The 27,261-nt window shown below is 42.1% G+C and overlaps 1 protein-coding gene across 5 annotated transcripts in view; it reads right to left on the bottom strand.

The window, feature by feature from the left end:
- The window catches only part of ano1a (anoctamin 1, calcium activated chloride channel a), a 182,816-nt gene that overhangs the window by 155,063 nt on the left and 492 nt on the right, over positions 1–27,261 (bottom strand). For 4 of the 5 annotated variants that reach the window (XM_067994135.1, XM_067994136.1, XM_067994138.1 and 1 more), the window contains exon 2: positions 4,273–4,463. In XM_067994135.1, the coding sequence (XP_067850236.1) occupies positions 4,273–4,463 (191 nt within the window). Of the gene's footprint in view, positions 1–4,272; positions 4,464–26,327; positions 26,400–27,261 lie in introns of those variants that run through there. The other variant, XM_067994140.1, reaches the window with a different exon arrangement.

The raw sequence follows: 27,261 nt of genomic DNA, 5'->3' as shown, positions 1-27,261 counted from the left end.
CGTGCTAATGCTGATGGTTCCTCGTAAAAGGATCTTCCTCAATGAGCTGAAAGCTGTGTGTAACAATGATTTCACACTATAGGTTTAACACTGGGGTAAAGCAGTTTCTGCTTCACACCAAACAGACTCCAAAAACAAAGTGGAGTGAGTCTACCTCCTCCAGTGCCCTGACTCTGGATTCAGGGCAGCATTAACACCTTAATTACAATGTCAGTGCAAAGCAAAGCCATTTTGCATTGGTTCCACAGTTGCAGTGTGAATTATAGGAAAAGTGCCCTAACAATTCTCAGAGGCGTCCTCAAAATTGAATTTTCAGCATTCCTGTAGCACTCTGGGAAAGCAGAAAGAGTTAATGTTGGGAACCGTAGGCACGTCAAGAGTGCATCATGTTCTATGAAGACAAAAGACTCTTTCGCAGTTAGCAGCTGGTTCCAATCAATGGTGAGAACCAAGGCTTGTCAAGGCTGAATGGAGGGTTATGTTTTGCTGATCAAGAAAGTGCCTAGACTAAGTATTTCTTATCTTGTCCTGTCTTCCTGTTGTTATTTAAGTCTAGACAAAGTGAAAGGAGTTTTCAACTCATGGATAGGCCTGGATTTTCTCAATTAATTACAAATTTGCTCATCGTAAGTTCTTGACATGTCCCCCTCTAAGGTATTGTCGCCAAATAAGGGAATCCTTGCAACAAGGCATTTGTTGAAATAAGATCAAATGCATTTAAGAATCAAAGGTATAAAAGATGGAGGTTTTGATGTGAAAGGTCAGGAAGAGAAAGATGTTAGCCAGAAAAGATGGACACAAGTCTTTTGAGAGAGACAGGTTACAGGAGTTCAGAGAAGTCTAAAAGGTCGACTAGCCAGAGATAGGCAAATAATTCATAGTATCACATATATGTAAGTATTAAATTCCTGAGAACAGAAGCAAGGTTAGTGCTACCAAGAGTGAACTGACAATGGACAAAGGCCAAACTATTATGACAATAGATGGAGGTTCATCATGGTAACATCCTGAAAGTGGACCTAAACATTTGAGAAGAAGGCAATAATCTAATCTAATTAACCTTCCTAATTTTTTTGTCAATCTCGAACACTGAGGATAACATCAACTTGTACTAAGTAGAGCACAGCTGATGCTGAGTTACTGTAATACACTTGAACTGCCTTCTGAAACCTCAGCTTTTAATTCCATCAGTTAATAATGTCTAAGTACCTTGTGCACGCTTACTGTTTAAAATTAAGATGTAAGTGTAATTATATTATCTTAAGTGTATTAATAAAGAAATGTTAGTTCATGATTTTATGGCCTGATTTCTTATTTGATGGCGATGACAAGTAAATTGAGCTCATTCACTCAGTAGCTTATATAAATCCAAATGGGGATTGGTAGTATAAGTATTAATAAAATTTGAACTATAAGATATGTTCTTACAGAATGCATTAGAAGACTGTGTGAATTCACTAAACAATCCTCTTTTTACTGACATATTTATAAAATACTTTACTGTTCCGTTTGATGATTTTTGATTTTTTTTTCCCCCCCATACTTCCTCTTAGATTTCCTTAACCCACTTTTAACCTATTTTCTTATTTTCTCATATTCTCCTCTTCAATTTTAATTGATTTCTTATCTCTTTATTTATCTATGGTATCCTAAAACTACCAATAGTTTCCTTCTTAGTTCATGGAATTTAGTTATCCTGCACCTTTGCAATCTCTTTTTTAAAAAAAGTCATGTGTGCCAATTTCTCCTTCCACTTCACCTCAGTTTGCTCAATCCTCATCTTTCTAAACTCTTCCCTCATCCAATCTGACCTTCCCATTGTTTATATGCACCCCATAGGCCTCTGTGATTTGCAATTAAATCATCCAGGACAAAATGTTTGGATACTTATAACCGTCAGTTCCACTCCCTGCCAGGTATTTGTCCTTTTTAAAGGAGTTAAGCGTCTCAGCCGCCATCAACATTGGGAGATGTGCTCTAACTTTGTTAAAGTAAAGACTGTATTGCTTCTTCTGATGATCAACTAATTAAGTGAATCTATACCTTGTTACCATACCATATAATGCAGACATAAATTTACTCGGTTAAAGTCATTTCATTGTTCTGACCAATGTAGAATTGTTGGCAACTATGATAAAGGTATGGAAAGTTTAAAAAAGGCATACTCGTATCAATCCTCATCTTGTAACATAACTATGATACACGAGTATTGTCTCAAGAATAAGCAGTTCTCCTGAACCCTGGGGCTATAAGCACTGCAAAATTTAGCCTATTCACGCTGTGGAGATAATTCTGAGCACTGGAATAACAGACAAACAACCGTGCAGTGCAATTACTTAAAAGTTACAATTATGCAACTTCATTCTGGATGTCAGACCTTGCCTGTTGATCGAGGAAAGTGAGTTCAGGGCAGTTATCAGAAAACAACATTGCTGTCCCGTACTGGGCTGAGTGCTCGACCCACAAGCAGCCAGCAAAAAAAAACGTGTCCTTCGCCTGCAGAGCATCATTTGTACTTGTCACTGGAGGAGCTGCTACCTCCAGAGGTGACTTGTAGTAAAGATCACTTGAATGGAAGGTAGCAGCACTGTCTCATTTTCTTTACAGTGCAGCCACTGAAGCTGGAACTACTGCTGGTGACTGCGCTGTACAGTAAAGAGGCTCTTTGATTATTTCCCTGTAACCTTATGGAGACCTGATGTTTGGGGTCTGACAATTTCCAAGGATCCATTCAGCTGACATCAGGAACTACTTGGGATTGGTATCCTTCTCATCCCTTGATTCCCATTTAAAGCCTTCAAGGATTTCAATAGTCAGCAGTAGCTCAGTACACAGCACTACTCTACCCTAGAACTTTGGTTTATACAGAACTGGATTTGTGGCTACTGATGAAAGGCTATAATGTCTTTAATTGTGTGGCTCAAGTCCCACTCCAGAGACTTGACCACATAATCTAGGCTGACACTTCAGTGCAGTACTAAGCAAATGCTGCACTGTTGGGGGTGCCCTCTTTCAGGTGAGATGTTAAACTGAGGCCCTGTCGGCCCTCTCAGGTGGATGGCACTATTTCAAAGAAGAGCAGGGGAGTTCTCCCCGGTGTCCTAGCCAATATTTATCCCTCAACCAACAGCACTAAAACAGATTATCTGGTCATTATCATATTGGTATTTGTGGGATCTTGCTGTGTGCAAATTGGCTGCTGCGTTTCCTACATTACAACAGTGACTACGCTTCAAAAAGTACTTAATTGGTTGTAAAGAGCTTTGGGACGTCCTGAGGTCATAAAAGGCACTGCATAATGCAAGTCTTTCTTTCTTTTTAATTGTAACTATGTAAATGAGGCAACTCTCACTCTCCTTATAAATGAACAATCTGCTTTTTACTGGTAGAGTATTTATAAAACTTTTGTGAGCGTGGTGGTTGGCCAGCTGCACTGGTGCTGGCTCAGAAATATTAATAAAATATATGTAAATAATACTGTTGATATTGTTGTTATAGTCATCCTTATTAAATAAATATTTCACCATCCAGTTTCACAGTATCCTTCCTGACCTGTTAAATGCCCAATATACTGGTTCCAAGTGACTATATTGTGTATTGGCAGCTACAGTGTTTATGTTATAGGACTGAATGAGTAGAATGCTTTTCTAAATCAACATCGTGTACCAAATGATACACCCAGAGCAGACTGCCCAAGATTAAAGACCATCTAGTCAAACACAATTCTTTCCTACCAATTCCTGCTAATTGGTTGGAGTTTCAGTTTTTATGATCTTTGCCAAACCAAAACCAAACAATTTATAAATCCAATGCTCATTACTTTAGCAAGCAGCACATTCAAGATCACAAGATAATTATAGATTTGGCCCATCTTATTTCATCCAATCTGAAAGACCCTACAATCCCCCTCCATTGCAGCATCTAATTGTTTCTTAAATAATTGCTGGATTTTCACTGCCCTACCTGGAAGTCCAGTTTGTCTATTGGGCACTGGGGTTGTATTTCCACTGCACAGCAAATGGAGAGCTAATTATTTTCAAGTTCGTTGTGGATATGGAGGCCATGATTGCAAGGCGGGAAGGGATTTGAAACCCAACCAGCTCCTGTGAGTCTCACCTTCAAGTTCCCAGTGCGATGGGGGATCAGATTGCTGATTTGACTCCGTGCTTACACCATTTCTGCTTCCATATAACACTAAAACTGGCGTGGAACCACACTTAATAACCATTAAATGTGGAGCCAGTGTGAAAAGCACCATGTTAATTCACTTACCATAAATTCTGGCTGTACATATCCTATATCTTCAATTCCTTTTATATTGATAATATCAACATCTTTTTCTTCTCTTGGTGCAGGGTAGCACATCTCATTTTGTAACATTGTGGGATTATCAAACGATTGTGGTTTCTCTTCAGACTCAGGCATGACTGCAGTGTTCCTGTTATCCTCACCCTTGATTGTATCTAAAAGAGGCAAGAATCAGTCAAAAGTGAGAACTTATAAATCCAATGCTCGTTATATTTTACAAAATAAAACGGTTCAAATTTTAAAAATGTTAATTTAAAAACATATTTACAAGATGCTCAGATTATTTTAGTCAGTAGTTAAGTACTCGTTAGAAAATAATACTTGGGAGCCAAGCTTTTTGATTATTATAATGAGGTATGTACTATAATTAGGGCTGACTACAAAATGTATCAGAAATGATAGAAACATTGTGGGGGAAATTGGAAAAAAAGTTATGGGAGTGTCTGAAAAATAGCAGAATGATGCTTCCATATCCTAAAACTTAATTTTTTTTTATAGATCCTGAAGATTGGAGATAAAATGGATTCTTATCGAGGCAATTGGGAGGCAGATCTGTGTTGTGAGATTGCAGTGCAAGTTCTCCTGTTTACTAATGGATATCACTGCGCATTTCATCTGGATATATCCAGAGCAGCCTGTGTTTAAACAGAAGTATCCTGTTATTTTTTTTTAAAGGCTTTTTTCCTTTGGGAGTGGATCATCACTTCTTGCAGGTTGGTTGAAAGGAGGAAGGAAGGAGCCAAAAAAGTAGAGTTTCAACTTACTGTGACAAGAAAACTCACACTTGTCACGGTAGGTTGTGAAAATCATAGGATTTGTCAAGGGATATCATGCCATGTCAAATCACTGATCTTAACTAGAAAGGGAACAAGAAAGAAGGTGCATTTATACAGTGCCTTTCACATCCTCAAAACGCAAAGTGCTTCACAGACAATGGATCACTTTTGAAGTGCGGTCACTGTTATTGTGTAGGGAAATGCAGCAACCAATTTGCACACAGTAAGGTCCCACAAACAACAATGAAATACATTTCCAGTTAAGTGTCAGTCTAGATTACGTGCTCAATTTATAGAGTCAGATTTGAACACCCAAACTTATGACGCAGAGGCATGGGTGCTACCACTGAAACAAGCTGACACTGAGTGATACTTCAGTGCAGTACTGAGGGATTGCTGCATTGTTGGAGGGGCCATCTTTTTGATAAGATGTTACACCAACGTCCTGTCATCCTGTTCAGGCAGATGTAAAAGACCCCATGGCACTATTCAAAGAAGAGCTGGGAAGTTCTGTGTCCTGGCAAACATTTGCCCCTCAACCAACATCACCAAAACAGATTAACTGGTCATTTATCTCATTGCTGTTTGTGAGACTTTGCTATGTGCAAATCTGCTGCTGTATTTGCCTGCAAAAGAACAGTGACTACAATTCAAATGAATTAATTGGCCGTAAAGTGCTTTGGGACATCTTGAGGGCTTGAAAGGTGTTATATAAATGCAAGTTCTTTATTTTCTTTACGATGTACAGTCATCCATGATCAATATCCTGAAAGGGTAGATGAGTAGATGAGGATAGGATTGGGTTTGGTAATGTTCTCAGCGAGTGAATACCTTGCTGACACTGTCTAGACTTGCACGTGAAGAATGGTCAATTGCGGTACATATTGGAGAGCGGGCAGAACCATAACTCACCAAAAATCATCATCTTCAGGAGGGGAGGGGGCAAAGTGGGCGGGGGTGGGGAAGAATATCGAGGTATAGAACGAGACTGGGCTAAATCACTCTCCACCTTATCCGTACTCTGTGCCTATATCTATTTGCCATTGCCCTGAGCATCCACATTAAGCTGAACGTAAGATATTATTGGTATTATTTGGTGCTTTTCACTTTCCACCTCTTTGGTGATGGCAGGGGAGTGGTTGTTAGAGAAGCAAAAGTTATTTTTTAATGAAAGTTGTGAGGATTAAAAACAATAACAAAATCACATTCTCAGAAGTTGCATGTTACAAAGCCATGCCTCCCCTCAATGTTGTTGGTGGTCACTAATTATGGACAAAAACAGGTATTCTCCAGTTTTCCTTCAAAGAGGAATTTCATCCAGTTTCCAGCAGGGTTCAGGAGATGTCCCAGCACATATTTTTATTTGTTCATGGGATGTGGGCGTCATTGGCGAGGCCGGCATTTATTCCCCATCCCTAATTGCCCTTGAGAAGGTGGTGGTGAGCCGCCTTCTTGAACCACTGTAGTCTGTGTGGTGAAGGTTCTCCTACAGTGCTGTTAGGATGGGAGTTCCAGGATTTTGACCCAGCAACGATTAAGGAATGGCGATATATTCCCAAGTCGGGGCGGTGTGTGACTTGGAGGGGAATGTGCAGGTGGTGTTGTTCCCATGTGCCTGCTGCTCTTGTGCTTCTAGGTGGTAGAGGTTGTGGGCTTGGAAGGTGCTGTCGAAGAAGCCTTGGCGAGTTGCTGCAGTGCATCCTGTGGATGGTACGCCATGCAGCCACAGTGTGCCGGTGGTGAAGGGAGTGAATGTTTAGGGTGGTGGATGGGGTGCCAATCAAGCGGGCTGCTTCGTCCTGGATGGTGTCGAGCTTCTTGAGTGTTGTTGGAGCTGCACTTATCCAGGCAAGAGGACAGCATTCCATCACACTCCTGACTTGTGCCTTGTAGATGGTGGAGAGGCTTTGGGGAGTCAGGAGGTGAGTCACTTGCCGCAGAATACCAAGCTTCTGACCTGCTCTTGTAGCCACAGTATTTATATGGCTGGTCCAGTTAAGTTTCTGGTCAATGGTGACCCCCAGGATGTTGATAGTGGGGGATTCGGTGATGGTAATGCCGTTGAATGTCAAGGGGAGGTAGTTAGACTCTCTCTTGTTGGAGATGGTCATTGCCTAGCATTTGTCTGGCGTGAATGTTACTTGCCACTTATGAGCCCAAGCCTGGACGTTGTCCAGGTCATGCTGCATGCGGGCTTGGATTGCTTCATTATTTGAGGGGTTGCGAATAGAACTGAACACTGTGCAATTATCAGCGAACATCCCCATTTCTGACCTTATGATGGAGGGAGGTCATTGATGAAGCAGCTGAAGATGGTTGGGCCTAGGACACTGCCCTGAGGAACTCCTGCAGCAATGTCCTGGGGCTGAGATGATTGGCCTCCAACAACCACTATCATCTTCCCATGTGCTAGGTATGACTCCAGCCACTGGAGAGTTTTCCCCCTGACTTCCCATTGACACTCGGTCAAATGCTGCCTTGATGTCAAGTGCAGTCACTCTCACCTCACCTCTGGAATTCAGCTCTTTTGTCCATGTTTGGACCAAGGCTGTAATGAGGTCAGGAGCCAAATGGTCCTGGCGGAACCCAAACTGAGCATCGGTGAGCAGGTTATTGGTGAGTAAATGCTGTTTGATAGCACTGTCGACGACACCTTCCATCACTTTGCTGATGATTGAGAGTAGACTGATGTGGCGGTAATTGGCCGGATTGGATTTGTCCTGTTATTTGTGGACAGGACATACCTGGGCAATTTTCCAAATTGTCGGATAGATGCCAGTGCTGTAGCTGTCCTGGAACAGCTTGGCTAGAGGCGCAGCTAGTTCTGGAGCACAAGTCTTCAGCACTACAGCCGGGATGTTGTCGGGGCCCATAGCCTTTGCTGTATCCAGTGCACTCAGCCGTTTCTTGATATCACGTGGAGTGAATTGAATTGGCTGAAGACTGGCTTCTGTGATGGTGGGGATATCGGGAGGAGGCCGAGATGGATCATCCACTCGGCACTTCTGGCTGAAGATCGTTGCAAACGCTTCAGCCTTGTCTTTTGCACTCACGTGCTGGACTCTGCCATCATTGAGAATGGGGATGTTTGCAGAGCCTCCTCCTCCCGTTAGTTGTTTAATTGTCCACCACCATTCATGACTGGATGTGGCAGGACTGCAGAGCTTTGATCTGATCCATTGGTTGTGGAATCGCTTAGCTCTGTCTATAGCATGTTGCTTCAGCTGTTTAGCATGCATGTAGTCCTCAGTTGTAGCTTCACCAGGTTGGCACCTCATTTTTAGGTACGCCTGGTGCTGCTCCTGGCATGCTGTTTTACACTCCTCATTGAACCAGGGTTGATCCCCTGGCTTGTTGGTAATGGGAGAGTGAAGAATATGCCAAGCCATGAGGTTACAGATTGTGCTGGATTACAATTCTGCTGCTGATGGCCCACAGCATCTCATAGATGCCCAGTTTTGAGCTGCTCGATCTGTTCTGAATCTATCCCATGGTAGTGCCACACAACACGTTGGATGGTGTCCTCGGAGCAAAGACGGGACTTCGTCTCCACATGGAATCGTTTTACTTGCAGTAATGTATACTGGGGCAGCCCTGTCTGCAAACAGCACATTCTTGTTTTCTCTCAAAGAGGATGAAATAAGATGTTGTATATTGATACCAGGAACATCCAACAACCAGGTCGACTATGAACAGAGAAGAGGGAAAGAAAACAGAGCCAAAGAAAAGAGGAGTGAGAGAACAGAGAAGACAAATAGAGACAGAATTCCCCCAATCCGACATGGAATTTGTTTTTTCCCCATCCATGTCTTCTATTGCATTGTTTCTCTGTCTGAGATGGACTGCAGACCTTGCTCCTAGCCCTTATTCAATACAAATCTAAAGTCTGACTCAAGGAAACATGTGTGAGTCAGCCATGACCTGGTCATGTGATCCACCCCTTCCCCCCCCTTTTCCAATGGGAATGTGCTTCACTTGCACTCAGCCACTTCCAACAGCAGCACAGCTGTGATCAGAAGATCACAGGTATACAAATTGATTGATAAAGATATTCAAAGGAATAAACCCAAGGATGTAGAACATCAGGGATATTTGATTTGTGATAAGATAGCAGAACAAGGGGACACGGCTATAAGCTGAAGTGGATTAGATTTAGGCAGGATGCAAGAAAGTGCTACCTCACTGAGAGGGTGGTGAGTTTTTGGAATAGCTTACCAAAGGAAGTTGTAGAGGTAAGTAGCTTATATCCTTTCAAGATCAAGTTGGACAAGTATCTTGAAGAGAAACACATCATCAGTTTATTTTTATTCGTTCATGGGATGTGGGTGTCGCTGGCAAGGCCAGCACTTATTGCCCATCCCTAATTGCCCTTGAGAAGGTGGTGGTGAGCCGCCTTCTTGAACCGTTGCAGTCTGTGTGTTGAGGTTCTCCCACAGTGCTGTTAGGAAGGGAGTTCCAGGATTTTGACCCAGCGACGATGAAGGAACTCTTAGTAAAGAAGGAAGATGGTCTACATGGACCTATGTTTCTTTCCGGCCTTGTGATTTTGTTTGTTTCATCATGTGGCAAAACCATAGGCACAAACTTGTGTCTCACTACTGCATGGAGAAGTTTGTTGTAGTAAATTCTTGGAAACGGCTACATGCAAAAAGAAATTAATTCCTGGCTAGCTGCTTGCTTAATTCTGCCCAATGCTATAATTTTTCTTTGGTAGAAATTTTTTGTTGCTATTCTAAGTATTAACATTGAAACTGATATTAATTTTTAATGGTGCACATAATTCTTGCTTTTGGCCGGTACACTTATTTAATATTATGGCTAATGGTCTAGGTTTCCAAAGGTTTTATCACAGTGATTTACGCGAGGGACAGTGTAGGATGGAGTGCGTTCAGTGGGCATGTAGAAAATACACACATTCACTGGGGGATTCTGGACAAAATGCTTGATCGGGGATATGAAAGAAGCACAGAGCAATATCTTGTAAATGTCAAGTTGTAAAGAACAACAGCAAAAGACAATGAATGAAGTTGTTCGAAAAGATATTCTTGGGCTTTACTGTAAGCAGACGTATGCTATGGTCAGTATCAAACAACAGCAACAACTTGCATTTTTATAATGTCTTTAATGCAGAAAAATATTCCAAGGCACTTCACAGAGACATAATCAGACAAAAATGAACACCGAGCCAAAGAAAAAGATATTAGGAAGGGACGACCAAACACATGATTTAAAGAGGTGAGTTTCAATGATGAACTTAAAGGGAGAGGGGAGGAATTTAGGGAAGGAATTCCATAGTGTGGGGCCTAGGTGGCAGAAGGCACAGCCACTATTGGTGGGCGAAGGGAAGAGGGAACGAGCAAGAGGTCGGTGTTGGAGGTTTGATGAGTTTCGGGGTGGGGGGGGTTTGGGGGAGGGTTGCAGAGTTGAAGGAGGTTACAGTTACCAAACATTTCAATCAAATTAACAATCTACGCTGTTCAAAATATTTGTTGCATAGTCACATCAATAGCATAAATGAATAACATGACTAAAAAGTTAAAATTAACAGTTCTTTATCTGAATGCACAAAGCATTCGTAACAAGGTAGGAGAATTAATGGCACAAATAGAGATAAATGGGTTTGATCTAATGGCTATTACAGAGACATGGTTGCAAAGTGAGCAAGGTTGGGAACTAAATATTCCAGGGTACTTGACGTTTCAAAAAGACAGGCAGAATGGAAAAGGAGGGAGGGGTAGCCCTGATAATAAAGGATGACATAAGGACAGTGGTGAGAAAGGATCTTGGCTCTGAGGACCAGGAAGTAGAATCAGTATGGTTGGAAATAAGAAATAACAAGGGGCAGAAAACGCTGGTGGGAGTAGATTATAGGCCCCCTAACAGTAGCTATATAGTTGGACAGAGTATTAATCAAGAAATAATAGGAGCTTGTACCAAAGGTAATCGCGGGGGACTTTAATCTTCATATAGACTGGACATATCAAATTTGCAAAGGCAGTCTGGAGGACGAGTTCATGGAATGCATTTGAGTCAGTTTCCAAGAACAATATGTCATGGAATCAACCAGGGAACAGGTTATTTTAGAGCTTGTATTGTGTAATGAGATAGGGTTAATTAGTAATCTCACAGTAAAGGATCCTCTGGGGAAGAGTGATCATAATATGATAGAATCTCATGTGGAGTTTAAGAGTGACATACTTAAGTTCGAAACCAGTCTTAAATTTAAATAAAGCCAAATACATAGGTATGCGGGGTGAGTTGGCTAGATGGATTGGGAAATTTGATTAAAAGGTATAATGGTAGATAAGCAATGGCAAACATTTAAAGAAATATTTCAATATTCTCAATGAATATACATTCCATTGAGAAATAAAAACGCCATGAGAAAAGTGATTCATCTGTGGCTAACTAAAGAAGTTAAGGATAGTATTAGATTAAAAGAAGAGGCCTATAATGTTGCGAAGAAGAGTAGTAAGCCTGAGGATTGGGAGAGTTTTAGAAACCAGCAAAGGATGACCAAAAAATTGATAAAAAGGGAGAAAATAGAATGAGAATAATCTAGCAAGAAATATAACAACAAATTGTAAGAGCTTCTACAAGTATGTAAAAAGGAAGAGCATAGCAAAAGTAAATGTCGATCCCTTAGAGGCTGAAACAGGAGACATTATAATGGGGAATAAGGAAATGGCAGAGATGTTAAACAAATATTTTGTATCTGTCTTCACAGTAGAAGACACAAAAAGCATGCCAAAAATAAAGGGAAACCATGGGGCTAATGAGAATGAGGAACTTAAAGTAATTAATATCAGTTGAGAAAAAGTACTGGACAAACTAATGGGACTAAAAGCCAACAAATCCCCTGGACCTGATGGCCTACATCCTAGGGTTCTAAAAGAGGTGGCTGCAGAGATAGTGAATGCATTGGTTATGATCTTCCAAAACTAGAATGGTTCCAGCGGACTGGAAGGTAGCAAATGTTACCTCACTATTCAAGAAAGTAGGTAGACAGAAAACAGGGAACTACAGGCCAGTTAGCCTGACATCGGTCGTTGGGAAAACGATGGAATCCATTATCAGGGAAGTGGTAACAGGGCACTTAGAAAATCATAATATGATTAGGCAGAGTCAGCGTGGTTTTATGAAAAATTTATGGTGTTTGACAAATTTATTAGAGTTTTTTGAGGATGTAACTAGCAGGGTAGAAAAAGGGGAACCAGTGGATGCAGTATATTTGGATTTTCAAAAGGCATTCGATAAGGTGCCACATAAAAGGTTGTTATGCAAGATAAGGGCTCATGGGGTTGGGGGTAATATATTAGCATGGGTAGACGATTGGTTAACGGACAGAAAACAGAGAGTAGGAATAAACGGGTCATTCTCAGGTTGGCAGGTTGTAATTAGTGGGGTGCTGCAAGGATCGGTGCTTGGGCCTCAGCTATTTACAATCTATATTAATGGCTTAGACGAAGGGACCAAGTGTAATGTATCCAAGTTTGCTGACGATACAAAGCTAAGTGGGAAAGTAAGCTGTGAGGAGGACACAAAGAGTCTGCAAAGGGATATAGACAGATTAAGTGAGTGGGCAAGAAGGTGGCAGATGGAGTATGATGTGGGGAAATGTGAGTTTATTCACTTTGGTAGGAAGAATAGAAAAACAGAATATTTTTTAAATGGTGAGAAACAATTAAACAATCAGAGATATTTGGGTGTTCTCGTACAAGAAACACAAAAAGTTAGCATGCAGGTACAGCAAGCAATTAGGAAGGCAAATAGCATGTTGCCTTTATTGTAAGGAGGTTGCAGTACAAGAGTAAGGAAGTCTTACTAAAATTGTACAGGGCTTTGGTGAGACCTCACCTGGAGTACTGTGTACAGTTTTGGTCTCCTTTTCTAAGCAAGGATATACTTGCCTTAGAGGCGGTGCAATGAACATCCACTAGATTGAATTCCTGGGATGAGAGTGTTGTCCTTTGAGGAGAGATTGAGTAGAATGGACCTATATTCTCTAGAGTTTAGAAGAATGAGAGACGATCTCATTGAAACATACAAGATTCTGAGGAGGCTTGACAGGGTAGATGCTGAGGTTGTTTCCCCTGGCTGGAGAGTCTAGAACTAGGGGGCATAGTCTCAGGATAAGGGGTCAGCCATTTAAGACTGAGATGAGGAGGAATTTCTTCACTCAGAGGGTTGTGAATCTTTGGAATTCTCTACCCCAGAGGGGTGTGGATGCTGGGTCGTTGAGTATATTCAAGGCTGAGATAAATAGATTTTTGGACTCTAGGGGAATCAAGAGATAGGGGGATTGGGCAGGAAAGTGCAGTTGAGGTCGAAGATGAACCATGATCTTATTGAATGGCAGAGCAGGCTCGAGGGGCCGTATGGCCTACTCCTGCTCCTATTTCTTATGTTCTTATTTTCCTTTCTTTCTGTAATCCAAGTACAAGCCACCTCTTGTTCAGACAATATATTCACTCCACACTATCACCATAAAATTTTACCATCGCAGCAGTGGCAGATCAGCAAATAACAACTTGAATTTATATAACTCCTTTAACGTACAAAACATCCCCAGGCACTTCACAGCGAAGTAAGGAAAACAGACAAAAAGCCAAAGGAAAGACAAGGTGGGGTAATCAAAAATTTGGTCAGAAAAGTGGGTTTTAGAGAGAATGCCATGCAACTATAATGGTTCAAGAGGTGGACCAGAATTTCGATCTTATGACTGATTAGATATTGATGAATGAGAATCATGGCAAAAGGAGCAAGAGTGGAGGTTGGTTGCATGGCAGAGCTTACAGTTGGATTGTATGCTTGAACATCAGCAAGTTGACCGGGCTTCCATAATGTCATAGGCCTTGATGAAGTGCTTACATGAGACAAACCAGTCTAGCTGATTGTCCTCGATGCTTATATATATGATGGATATTATGACTAGCAATTACTAACAGCAAAGGCAAACCAACATGAGCAACCTTTACCTTCTGCTGTGTCTGGAAAACATCAGCAAGAGCTGTTCAGGCAGTCACTTGTAAAAGTTTCATGCCAGGCTACCAAAGGAAGAATAGAAATTTGCTGGTTTTTTTATGTACATATTTAAAATTGTCACTAAATGATTAAGGAGAGAGGTTCGGAAAAATTTCTTTACACACAGGGTTGTTGGAGCATGGAATGCTTTGCCACTGATGGTGATTGAAGCAGAGACCATTGCACCTTCTAAGGGAAAATTGGATTAATATTTGAAGCAGATTCGTTTTAAATTGCTCTAGCAAAGAGCCGACACAGACACAATGGGCCAAAGGCCTCCTTCTGTGCTGTAAACTTCTATGGTTCTACATTACTTGAGGGCTGCCCTATTTGCAGTTACATTTGCATATTGTTGTAACATTTCCATATATTTTGGTTCCTTCTTTTGATAAGTATATTGTTGCTTCAATATTTGATATTTCCAGCCTTTACACATATTGGAATATATGAGACAGAAACAAGTATACATGAGGGCAAGAAAGGCAGAACCTACTTAAAATGCTGAGAGTTAGCAGAGTATACAGAAGTAAATGCTAGGGTTGTGCACATGTACTAACACCAGGAAGGGATAACTTTATTTAGCACAAGACGAGAACTATAACATTTCCAGGTGGTGATGGTATCTGAATTCAATACAGTTATATAAAATACTGCAGTGCAACAAATGCTAATAAACAGATGTTGAACTTGCAGGACTATCTCAGGCCTAAATACTATTACTTATCAAGTTAATAGGCCACTATGATTATTCAGTGCTCCAGTCACTCCGTGGATTACTTTATTTAACAGAGTTATTGGTGGGAAGAGCGGATTGGAGATCGGAGTGCATCGCATAAAAAGGCGGGATTTCAGAGCGCTGAGAACAGCTGAGAGGAGCGGATCGGAGCAGAGGGAGCATCGCATAAAAAGGCGGGATTTCAGAGCGCTGAGAACAGCTGAGAGGAGCAGAGCAGAGGGAGCATCGCATAAAAAGGCGGGATTTCAGAACGCTGAGAACAGCTGAGAGGAGCGGATCGGAGCAAAGGGAGCATCCCATAAAAAGGCGGGATTTCAGAGCGCTGAGAACAGCTGAGAGGAGCGGATCGGAGCAGAGGGAGCTGCGACGGAGTTCGAAGTGACGTCAGGAATCAGAAAGGGATGCGACACAGGGGAGGCACTTGATTGGTGAGTAGGTTCAGGTGAGTATTTCTACTTATCTACAGTAACTAAAGTAAAAAGAAGGGTAAGGTCTGCAGGTCTTATAGCAAGTAGCGTTTTTTTAGTGAATCAAGGTCCCTAGTGTAGTTAACATTCTCTAAGTTAAGAATAATTTAAAGGAGTAAACTCCTTAAAGGGAGTGGTAAGTAGTTTTTCTTTCCTTTTTTTGTCTCTTGACATTGTAGATTTGTTGTTAAGCTAACTTACGGATTAAGTCATGGCAGGAGATCCCAGAGCCGTGTCATGTTCCTCTTGTGAGATGTGGGAATTCAGGGATCCTTCCTGTGTCCCTGATTCCTTCACCTGCGGGAAGTGTGTCCAGCTGCAGCGACTGTTTGACCGCTTGACGGCTCTGGAGCTGCGGATGGACTCACTTTGGAGCATCCGCGATGCTGAGAAAGTCGTGGATAGCACGTTCAGTGAGTTGGTCACACCACAGATAAAAATTACTGAGGGAGATAGTGAATGTGTGACCAACAGAGAGAGGAAGAGTAGGAAGGCAGTGCAGGGGTCCCCTGCAGTCATCTCCCTCTAAAACAGGTATACCGTTTTGGATACTGTTGGGGGAGATGGCTCACCAGGGGAAGGTGGCAGCGGCCAGGTTCATAGCACCGTGGCTGGCTCTGCTGCACAGGACGGCAGGAAAAAGAGTGGCAGAGCTATAGTGATAGGGGACTCGATTGTAAGGGGAATAGACAGGAGTTTCTGCGGACGCAACCGAGACTCCAGGATGGTATGTTGCCTCCCTGGTGCAAGGGTCAGGGATGTCTCGGAGCGGCTGCAGGACATTCTGGAGGTGGAGGGTGAACAGCCAGTTGTCGTGGTGCATATAGGCACCAACGATATAGGTAAAAAACAGGATGAGGTCCTACAAGCTGAATTTAGGAGTTAGGAGTTAAACTAAAGAGTAGGACCTCAAAGGTAGTGATCTCAGGATTGCTACCAGTGCCACGGGCTAGTCAGAGTAGGAATGACAGGATAGCTAGGATGAATACGTGGCTTGAGAGATGGTGCAAGAGGGAGGGATTCAAATTCCTGGGCCATTGGAACCGGTTCTGGGGGAGGTGGGACCAGTACAAATTGGACGGTCTGCATCTGGGCAGGACTGGAACCAATGTCCTAGGGGGAGTGTTTGCTAGTGCTGTTGGGGAGGGTTTAAACTAATGTGGCAGGGGGATGGGAACCGATGCAGGAAGTCAGTGGGAAGTAAAGTGGTGACAGAAACAAAAGGCAGTAAGGGAGAGTGTACAGAACATGACCGGACACATGGTCTGAGAAAGCAGGACAAAGACCAAGGGAAGTCTAGATTAAACTGCATTTATTTCAATGCAAGAAGTCTGATGGGCAAGGGAGATGAACTCAGGGCATGGATGGGCACATGGGACTGGGATGTTATAGCTATTACTGAAACATGGCTAAGGGAGGGGCAGGACTGGCAGCTCAATGTTCCAGGGTACAGATGCTATAGGAAAGATAGAGCAGGAGGTAAGAGAGAAGGAGGAGTTGCATTCTTGATTAGGGAGAACATCTCGGCAGTAGTGAGAGGGGATATATCCGAGGGTTCGCCCACTGAGTCTATATGGGTAGAACTGAAAAATAAGAAGGGAGAGATCACTTTGATAGGATTGTACAACAGACCCCCAAATAGTCAACGGGAAATTGAGGAGCAAATATGTAAGGAGATTACAGACAGATGCAAGAAAAATAGGGTGGTAATAGTAGGGGACTTTAACTTTCCCAACATTGACTGGGACAGCCATAGCATTAGGGGCTTGGATGGAGAGAAATTTGTTGAGTGTATTCAGGAGGAATTTCTCATTCAGTATGTGGATGGCCCGACTAGGGAAAGAAGGAAGGGCAGGTGACAGAAGTGTTAGTGAGGGATCACTTTGGGACCAGTGATCATAATTCCATTAGTTTTAAGATAGCTATGGAGAATGATAGGTCTGGCCCAAAAGTTAAAATTCTAAATTGGGGAAAGGCCAATTTTGATGGTATTAGACAGGAACTTTCAGAAGTTGATTGGGAGAGCCTGTTGGCAGGCAAAGGGACGTCTGGTAAGTGGGAGGCTTTCAAAAGTGTGTTAACCAGGGTTCAGGGTAAGCACATTCCTTATAAAGTGAAGGGCAAGGCTGGTAGAAGTAGGGAACCTTGGATGACTCGGAAGATTGAGGCCCTAGTCAAAAAGAAGAAGGAGGCATATGACATGCATAGGCAGCTGGGATCAAGTGGATCCCTTGAAGAGTATAGAGATTGCCGGAGTAGAGTTAAGAGAGAAATCAGGAGGGCAAAAAGGGGACATGAGATTGCTTTGGCAGATAAGGCAAAGGAGAATCCAAAGAGCTTCTACAAATACATAAAGGGCAAAAGAGTAACTAGGGAGAAAGTAGGGCCTCTTAAGGATCAACAAGGTCATCTATGTGCGGAACCACAAGAGATGGGTGAGATCCTGAATGAATATTTCACATCGGTATTTACGGTTGAGAAAAGCATGGATGTTAGGGAACTTGAAGAAATAAATAGTGATGTCTTGAGGAGTGTACATATTACAGAGAGGGAGGTGCTGGAAGTCTTAACGCGCATCAAGGTAGATAAATCTCCGGGACCTGATGAAATGTATCCCAGGACGTTATAGGAGGTTAGGGAGGAAATTGCGGGTCCCCTAGCAGAGATATTTGAATCATCGACAGCTACAGATGAGGTGCCTGAAGATTGGAGGGTAGCAAATGTTGTGCCTTTGTTTAAGAAGGGCGGCAGGGAAAAGCCTGGGAACTACAGACCGGTGAGCCTGACATCTGTAGTGGGTAAGTTGTTAGAGGGTATTCTGAGGGACAGGATCTGCAGGCATTTGGAGAGGCATGGACTGATTAGGAACAGTCAGCATGGTTTTGTGAGAGGAAAATCATGTCTCACGAATTTGATTGAGTTTTTTGAAGGGGTAACCAAGAAGATCGATGAGGGCTGTGCAGTAGACGTGGTCTATATGGACTTCAGCAAAGCCTTTGACAAGGTACCGCATGGTAGGTTGTTACATAAGGTTAAATCTCACGGGATCCAAGGTGAGGTAGCCAATTGGATACAAAATTGGCTTGACGACAGAAGACAGAGGGTGGTTGTAGAGGGTTGTTTTTCAAACTGGAGGCCTGTGTCCAGCGGTGTGCCTCAGGGATCGGTGCTGGGTCCGCTGTTATTTGTTATTTATATTAATGATTTGGATGAGAATTTAGGAGGCATGGTTAGTAAGTTTGCAGATGACACCAAGATTGGTGGCATTGTGGACAGTGAAGAAGGTTATCTAGGATTGCAACGGGATCTTGATAAATTGGGCCAGTGGGCCGATGAATGGCAGATGGAGTTTAATTTAGATAAATGTGAGGTGATGCATTTTGGTAGATCGAATCGGGCCAGGACCTACTCCGTTAATGGTAGGGCGTTGGGGAGAGTTATAGAACAAAGAGATCTAGGAGTATAGGTTCATAGCTCCTTGAAAGTGGAGTCACAGGTGGATAGGGTGGTGAAGAAGGCATTCAGCATGCTTGGTTTCATTGGTCAGAACATTGAATACAGGAGTCTTGTTGAAGTTGTACAAGACATTAGTAAGGCCACACTTGGAATACTGTGTACAGTTCTGGTCACCCTATTATAGAAAGGATATTATTAAACTAGAAAGAGTGCAGAAAAGATTTACTCGGATGCTACCGGGACTTGATGGTTTGACTTATAGGGAGAGGTTGGATAGACTGAGACTTTTTTCCCCGGAGAGTAGGAGGTTTAGGGGTGATCTTATAGAAGTCTATAAAATAATGAGGGGCATAGATAAGGTAGATAGTCAAAATCTTTTCCCAAAGGTAGGGGAGTCTATAACGAGGGGACATAGATTTAAGGTGAGAGGGGAGAGATACAAAAGTGTCCAGAGGGGCAATTTTTTCACTCAAATGGTGGTGAGTGTCTGGAACGAGCTGCCAGAGGCAGTAGTAGAGGCGGGTACAATTTTGTCTTTTAAAAAGCATTTGGACAGTTACATGGGTAAGATGGGTATAGAGGGATATGGGCCAAGTGCAGGCAATTGGGACTAGCTTAGTGGTATCAACTGGGCGACATGGACATGTTGGGCCGAAGGGCCTGTTTCCATGTTGTAACTTCTATGATTCTATGATTCTAATACAGATGAGGTAAAGAATTCTCTGGATCATCCAATCTATGAAAATAGCTGTGGAGATTTTCAAAAAAAAATGAGAGACTATTTTAAGGTGAGAATGTCAGTGACCATCTTGTCCCTGGACTTTATTTGGGGAACAGAGACTTTGGGGTGAAAATAAAAAGAGAGATAGAAAATACAGGTTAAAAATGGAAGAAGGAGAGAGAGAAACAAAGAAAGAAACAGGAGAAAAATAAAAGGAACAGGTGAGGAAGAAAAGAAAGACCCATAAACTGCAAGAAATCATAGAATGATGTTGAGAAGAGAGAAACAGTGATAGAGTAAAGTTAGTATTGTATTGTAATCTTGGATGCGCACAGATAAAAAAAAATGCTTCATTGCTTCTCAACTTATTCTTTGTGTGTTCACATTGGCTCATATGTGCAAAGATAATATGTGGTTTACAGGAATGTCTTAGGAACAAAACAAATTTTAGGAACATGAAAAGGTCATTTGGCCAAACAAACCTACCCTTTTTGGTTAATCTCAGTCCTACTTTCCCACGATATCTCTTAACCTCATCTTTCTCCAGAAATGTAAGTAGTTGTCTTTTGAATACATTTATGTTATTTGCCCCAACGAACTTCCCTGCTAGCTTAACAGAAAGTATCAAACTCCTTTCATAATGTAATAATCCCTTCTAAAACAACAATCAAAAACAAATTATTTGAAAATAATTCACAGATGTGTTGAATAAGAACGATACATGACTAAGACACAGGACAAATACTCAATTTATTCCAATCGTGTAAGGCCTTCATAATTCATAAGTAATGTCAGAAATGAAGTACAAGATGTTTTTCATTTGTGGAATAAACTGTATCCCATTGTGTGCGCTATTTATACCGTAGCTCGGATTTCAAGATGCATTAGGCATCACCGAAATCCTGTATATGGGCCTGTGACCATGAAATGAATTTCAATGATTTGGTGCCGATAGTCTTTATGAGATAGAATACGTGACAGCAGCACTCTGGCATGCACACAGCAGTGGATAACTACATCAGTGGAACACCGCACAAGCTATTTTGTTTACAGTCCTCAGAACACCAGCAGAACCAATTTAAAAATAGGTTTGTAAAACTATCTTTTAAAAGCATCGGACCGTCATATAAACAAAAACATTCTGGGATTCCCCCTTGGATACAATATTTATCCGGTGGGCTGAAACTAGTGTCAGTGCATTTGTAGTTCAATCCCTTTAGTTATCTGATCAGGTCTTCGGATAAATATCACATCAAATGGGACTCCAGCATGTGTTCGCCATACATCCCCACTTTTATCTTTCTCCAAAATATTTACAGACAGACAATTGCTACCGAGTATTTTGGAAGCATTTTAAAAATTGATATTGAGACTCTTGATGACCTGATGTAAGTTTGTCCATTGCATGGCGTGGTAATGGGCCACACACACACACACACACACACACACCAGGTAGGTGTCAGGTTTGAACTCATGGTGAGTGGTGAATATACTGATCTCATTCAGGGAAGCAGAATATTACAGTTAACCTCAGCATCCCTGAGTTAGACAAAATTGTCATTATACAAATGTCAGGTCTCCTGCTCTCCTCCTTATCCACTGGCTGCTGCTGCTTGTCCACATAACAATATTCATATCATTGTATCATAGAAGGTACAGCACAGGAGGAGGCCATTCGGCTCATCGTGCCTGTGCCAGCTCTTTGAAAGAGCTATCCAATTAGTCCCATTCCTCTGCTCTTTCCCCATAGCCCTGTAAATGTTTTCCCTTCAAGTATTTATCCAATTCACTTTTGAAAGTTATGATTGAATCTGTTTCCACCACCCTTTCAGGCAGTGCATTCCTGATCATTACAACTCGCTGCGTAAAAAAATGTTTCCTCATGTCGCCTCTGGTTCTTTTGCCAACCACCTTAAATCTGTGTCCTCTGGTTACCATCCCTTCTGCCACTGGAAACAGTTCCTCCTTATTTACTTTGTCAAAACCGTTCATGATTTTGAACACCTCTATTAAATCTCCCCTTAACCTTCTCTGCTCTAAGGAGAACAAGCCCAGCTTCTCCAGTCTATCCACATAATTGAAGTCCCTCATCCCTGGTACCATTCTAGTAAATCTCTTCTGCACTCTCTCTAAGGCCTTGACATCTTTCCTAAAGTGTGGAGCCCAGAACTGAACACAATACTTCAGCTGAGGCCTGACCAGCATTTTATAAAGGTTTAGCATAACTTCCTTGCTTTTGTACTGTACGCCTCTATTAATAAAGCCCAGGATCCCATATGCTCTTTTAACAGCCTTCTCAACTTGTCCTGCCTCATTCAAAGATTTGCGTATGTGCACCCCCAGGTCTCTCTGTTTCTACACCCCCTTTAAAATTCATTGCACTCCAAAACTAATTCAGTAAAAGGGAGAGGCTGGTGCAGTGGATTGGATGCTGGTCTTTCATTTCTAAGAACAGGATTCAAACCTGATGGGTTGAAAGCCTCCTCTATCTGCTGGCTGTATGAGTTCAAAGTGAAATGAGTTGGGGCAGTCTCAATATGGTTCCAGCAGGCCTGGACCTACAGCATAAAACTGCCCTTAATTGCCAATGTCACTCAGACAGGATGGTTGGCGGGAAATGGAAAAAATTGCCACAATGGTGCTCTTCCTCGGTTGAGGTTGGTGCTGAGGCCTGCTGTTGGGGCAGAGCAAAAGGAGTTTTTTTTTTATCCTGTTGTGTTATACATGTCCTGGGGGTTCTTCTTGCTGGAAATATTCCATTCTCAAGCACTAACGTCCCTCACCTTGATGAGTGCAAACAGGGAAATATTTAAACGCATGAGGTACTTTGCAACCTATTTACTGGGGTTGTATGGCCTACTCCTGCTCCTATTTCTTATGTTCTTATAAATGTACTTATTATTAGGTGTGCATGTATGGGTGTTGCACAAGGTCAGAATGGGATTCAACTGTGATGCCCCTCCACAGCCAATTCATTGTCTGGGCTCAAAAATTAAGAATTGCCACTGCAGTCAGGTACCCCGAGCATGAGTTAAGAGAAAATAGGGGGAGGAGGGATTAGCATGGAAAAAAAAGTGAACCCATAGTCTTGTTTAAAAATGCAGGTATATCTAGAATCTCCAAACACACCTGGATATTTTCACACCTAGATAAAGTTAATGTTTTAAACGGCCACATTAGGTGAATGCCATATGGAGTAAAGTAACCAGTCATTCTAATTTTGTTGCAGGATCTGATTTTATACTGGGAGTGTTGAAGTTGGCTTTTCTAACAAAACCTAACATATTGGGTCTATGATTGATGATAAATTCATACATTCTTTCATTGCATTGTTTAGTAGCCAATCTACAATGGATTAAAAGTCTTGCCTACAGCACCCATTTCCTGAAAGCATCACACTAACTGCCGTCTCATTTACCCATCACCCTCAGTCATCACGTTCAAAGTAAAACAACAGCAAACCAGAATTGTGGAGGTAAAGAACACAACAGTCAAATTGAGGATAGAGTTAAAAATTAGTGACTCATAGCAACCCAATTAGTAGCCATCCTTGGCTCAGTGGTAGCACTCTTGGTTGTGGGTTCAAGTCCCACACCAGAGACTTGGGCACAAAGTCTAGGCTGACACTCCAGTGTAGTACTGAAAGTGTGCTGCACTGTCAGAGGTGCCGCCTTTCGGATGAGGTATTAAACTGAAGTTCTGTTTTCCCTCACAGGTGGATGTAAAAGGTCCCGTAGCACTATTTTGAAGCAGAGCAGGGGACTTCTCCCTGGTGTCCTGGCCAATATTTATCCCTCAACCAACATCACTTAAAAAAAACAGATTATCTGGTCATTATCACATTGCTGTTTGTGGGACCTTGCTTACCCAAATTGGCTGCTGGCTGTCTCTCCTACATTACAACAGTGACTACGCTTCAGAAGTACTTCATTGGCTGTAAAGCACCTTGGGACATCCTGAGAATGTGAAAGGTGCAAGTCTTTCTTTCTGTCTTTCTTTTTTCTTCTTTTCATCTATCACTACCAAGCGGGAAATCCTTCCACTCACCGTGAGGAATGTCACGAGAGCTGCTAGTACATATATATGCATATATGATCGTTAAGGTTTAGTTAGATGCAAAAAGTAACTGAAGTACAGTTTCATTTAACAGGTTTCCCTTCTAAATTTTTTTTAGTTAAATTAACTATTTCAATTGGATGCCAATGTCCTCACATTGACATCGAGAATAACGGGAGTATCTGCTATTTATTGGATGATGTAGTGACATTCACCAAATTCATAGGAATCAAGGGTTACGACGACGTTTATTCATTCTATTTGATACAGACGTCCACGATGTACTGACAAATGCAATATATTTATTTGAGGAGAGTCGATAAAAGGCTGGCGTTTCGTGCCAGTAAAAAAGCGGCTGGGAGTCCGGTTTCGATCATCTAAAGTACAAAGTACAACAGTGTATATAGGAGTCACCATACCAACCACAATCTGGAGAGTCAGTTCAGTGTCTACTGGTAGAAAATAAACTGTCCAGCGGGTGCGGGACGTTAAACCGGAGCTATTTATACCGGATCGGACAACACGTTTTAACATACGGTTGTCTGGTTGAAGTGTGGCCGAATGAGGTAACTCAGGAGTCTCGATATTTATGGCCGTGAAATCTGAAACTCCTCTGGGTCTGACTGCTCCATTAACCCAGCAGATGTCCAATAATTCTCACGTGTTCTTGTCAGTTACTTAACAGGCGATGCATAGCAGCCTTAAATTGGTTTATAGCATCATAATATAGAATCGTAGAATCATAGAATGGTTAGAGCACAAAAGGAGGCCATTCGGCCCGTCGAGTCCATGCCGGCTCTCTGCAAGAGCAATCCAGCTAGTCCCACCACCACCCCTCCCCCCTTTCCCCTGTAGCCCTGTAATTTTTTTCCCGTTCAAGTACTTATCCAATTCCATTTTGAAAGCCATGATTGAATCTGCCTCCATCAACCTTTTAGGCAGTGCATTCCAGATCATAACCACTCCCTGTGTTTGTATAAAAGTTTTTCCTCATGTCGCCTTTGGTTCTTTTGACAATCACCTTAAATCTATGTCCTCTGATTCTCCACCCTTCTGCCAATGGGAACAGTTTCTGTCTATCTACTCTGTCGAGACCCTTCATGATTTTGAACACTTCTATCAAATTTCCTCACAACCGTCTCTGCTCTAAGAAGAACAACCCCAGCTGTTACAGTCTATCAACATAACTGAAGTTCTTCATCCCTGGAACCATTCTAATAAATCTTTTCTGCACCCTCTCTAAGGTCTTCACATCCTACGTAAAGTGCAGTGCCCAGAACTGGACACAATACCCAGTTATGGCCTAACCAGTGTTTTATGAAGGTTCATCATAACCTCCTTGCTTTTGTACTCTATGCCTCTATTTATAAAGCCTAGGATCCCGTATGCTTTTTTAACCACTTTCTCAACCTGCCCTGCCACCGTCAATAACCTGTGCACATAAACCCCAGGTTTCTCTGTTCCTGCACCCCCTTTAGAATTGTACCCTTTAGTTTATATTGCCTCTTCTCATTCTTCCTACCAAATGTATCACTTTGCATTTTTGTGTTAAATTTCATCTGCCACATGTCCACCTATTCCACCAGCCTGTCTATGTCCTCTTGAAGTCTATTAATATCCTCCTCACTGTTCACTACACTTCCAAGTTTTGTGTCATCTGCAAATTCTGAAATTGTGCCGTGTACACCCAAGTCCAAGTCATTAATATATATCAAGAAAAGCAGTGGTCCTAGTATCGACCCCTGGGGAACACCGCTGTACACCTCCCTCCAGTCCGAAAAACAACCATTCGCCACTACTCTGTTTCCTGACACTTAACCAATTTCGTATCCATTCTGCCACTGCCCCTTTAATCCATGGGCTTCAACTTTGCTGACAAGCCTATTATATGGCGCTTTATCAAACGCCTTTTGGAAGTCCATATACACCACATCAACTGCATTGCCCTCATAAACCTTTTCTGTTACCTCAGCAAAAAGTCAGTCAGGTTAATCAATATACACAAGGAGGTTTCTTAGTTCATCGTCTGAATTGAAAATGACAAATTGCCTATATATAAACTTATCTTGCTTTCAAGATTAACCCCAGAACGGTTTTCTCAAGCCAACAGCCAAACCAATATCTGATCTAAACACTGAGCATGCTCCATGTTAAGTCAATTTCGTGTACCAACCGCGCGACCAATGATTTGCTTTACCCCAGAAGGGGTTACTCAGGCCAACAGCCAGACCAATATAACATCTTCACATTGAGCATGGGATGATGGTCAATTTCAAGTCGGTTTCGTGTACCAAGTGAGCGACCAGTGATTTATGTGCAGGACTGATAACGGAAACAGGAGAGAGTGTGCGTGAGGTCGATAGTGATATGGCAGAACGCGTTAAGAACAAATGCTATATTTTCTGCTCATCCTAACTCTTGACCGTAAGGATGCCTTTAAAACAAAGGTAATGCCCGCCGGCTTCCTTCAAAATATGGCCCGCTACATTTTTCTTTAAAAACTGTATGGGTATGAGTAAAGCAATAAATCTAGGAGAAAACAAAATCAGACACAGATTGGCCTTACTGGGAAAAGTAATACCTCAATCTTGTCAACTTTCTCACAAAAGAAAGCTAAATAAAATACTGTAGGGCCGAATAGCCAAACGAGACCAAACAAATTGTACAGAATTTATACTGTTCCTTTTAAATATAAACTAAAGTGAAGGAGTGCGCAAGTGCAGGATAGAATTAGCCAGTTAAATCACGCTGCATGGAACACAGCTTTCATTTGCAAAACTCACATTGAGGATCCCATTTGCTCAGCTCGGGAACAATCTGAACAGCGAATGCACTTCTTACTAAAACAGACAGCTTGCTCTGTGGCCGGTCGTTTCCTTCTCCTGCTTGCCGCTGGTTACTTCGGGAGCCCCGACGTCTCTCTGCCGACTGCAGTTTCTAAAGCGTTCAATGTTACTTTTAGAATCAGGCTCGGTTCCAAGTCATGTTTGGCAGTTTAAACAAGCAGACTTCGCGAGAAAGATCCCTCCCAATCATCGTGGGAATGAAAGCGAAAAAGCCGACAAGACAGTCCTTCTCCGTGGTCTCAATCGTTAAGGATGAGTTATTTTCTTGCTATCTGTTCGCGCTGACAATTGACATTAATCTTTCATTTTTAAAAAAATGAACAGTCTACAATAACGAACCTCACTATTCGTTTAGGAGATTGGTCATTTCTAGATACTATTTAATTAGGGACAGGACACTTGGCAAAACTTTGGTCTGCCTTTCATTCTACACTTTCAAAGCGTCCGTCCAGGCACGATGGGCTGAATGGCCTCCTTCTGTGCGATTCTATATTTTGACAGCATCAGACATCACTCCAGTAGTTTTGTAATATAACACTGTCCCGTTACAATTATGGCTTTTTATCTGTTGTGAGTTAACACAGCAAACACAAGGAAGATCGCTAAGCACGCGTTTCATATTATATTATATAAAATAGCAGAGCATCTCCAATATTAGGAACACTTTGGACTCCCGCTCACTCAGCGACTATTTAACCGATAATTCCTGTCACCTCACGTTTAATCCCGCACCTGTTAAACGCAACTGAACCGTCACAGTTAGTTACAGGAGGTCAATTCTACCCAGTGTTTTATTGATGTGGAGATGCCTGTTTTATTGACAGAGAGTGTCACTGCTTTGCATACTCGCCTATTAGATTGTTTTAACTGG

The sequence above is a fragment of the Heptranchias perlo genome, chromosome 12 (assembly GCF_035084215.1).
Source record: "Heptranchias perlo isolate sHepPer1 chromosome 12, sHepPer1.hap1, whole genome shotgun sequence".
Lineage (NCBI taxonomy): Eukaryota > Metazoa > Chordata > Chondrichthyes > Hexanchiformes > Hexanchidae > Heptranchias > Heptranchias perlo.
Note: the sequence above shows the minus strand (reverse complement) of the source record. Positions and strands in the feature narration are given on the sequence as shown.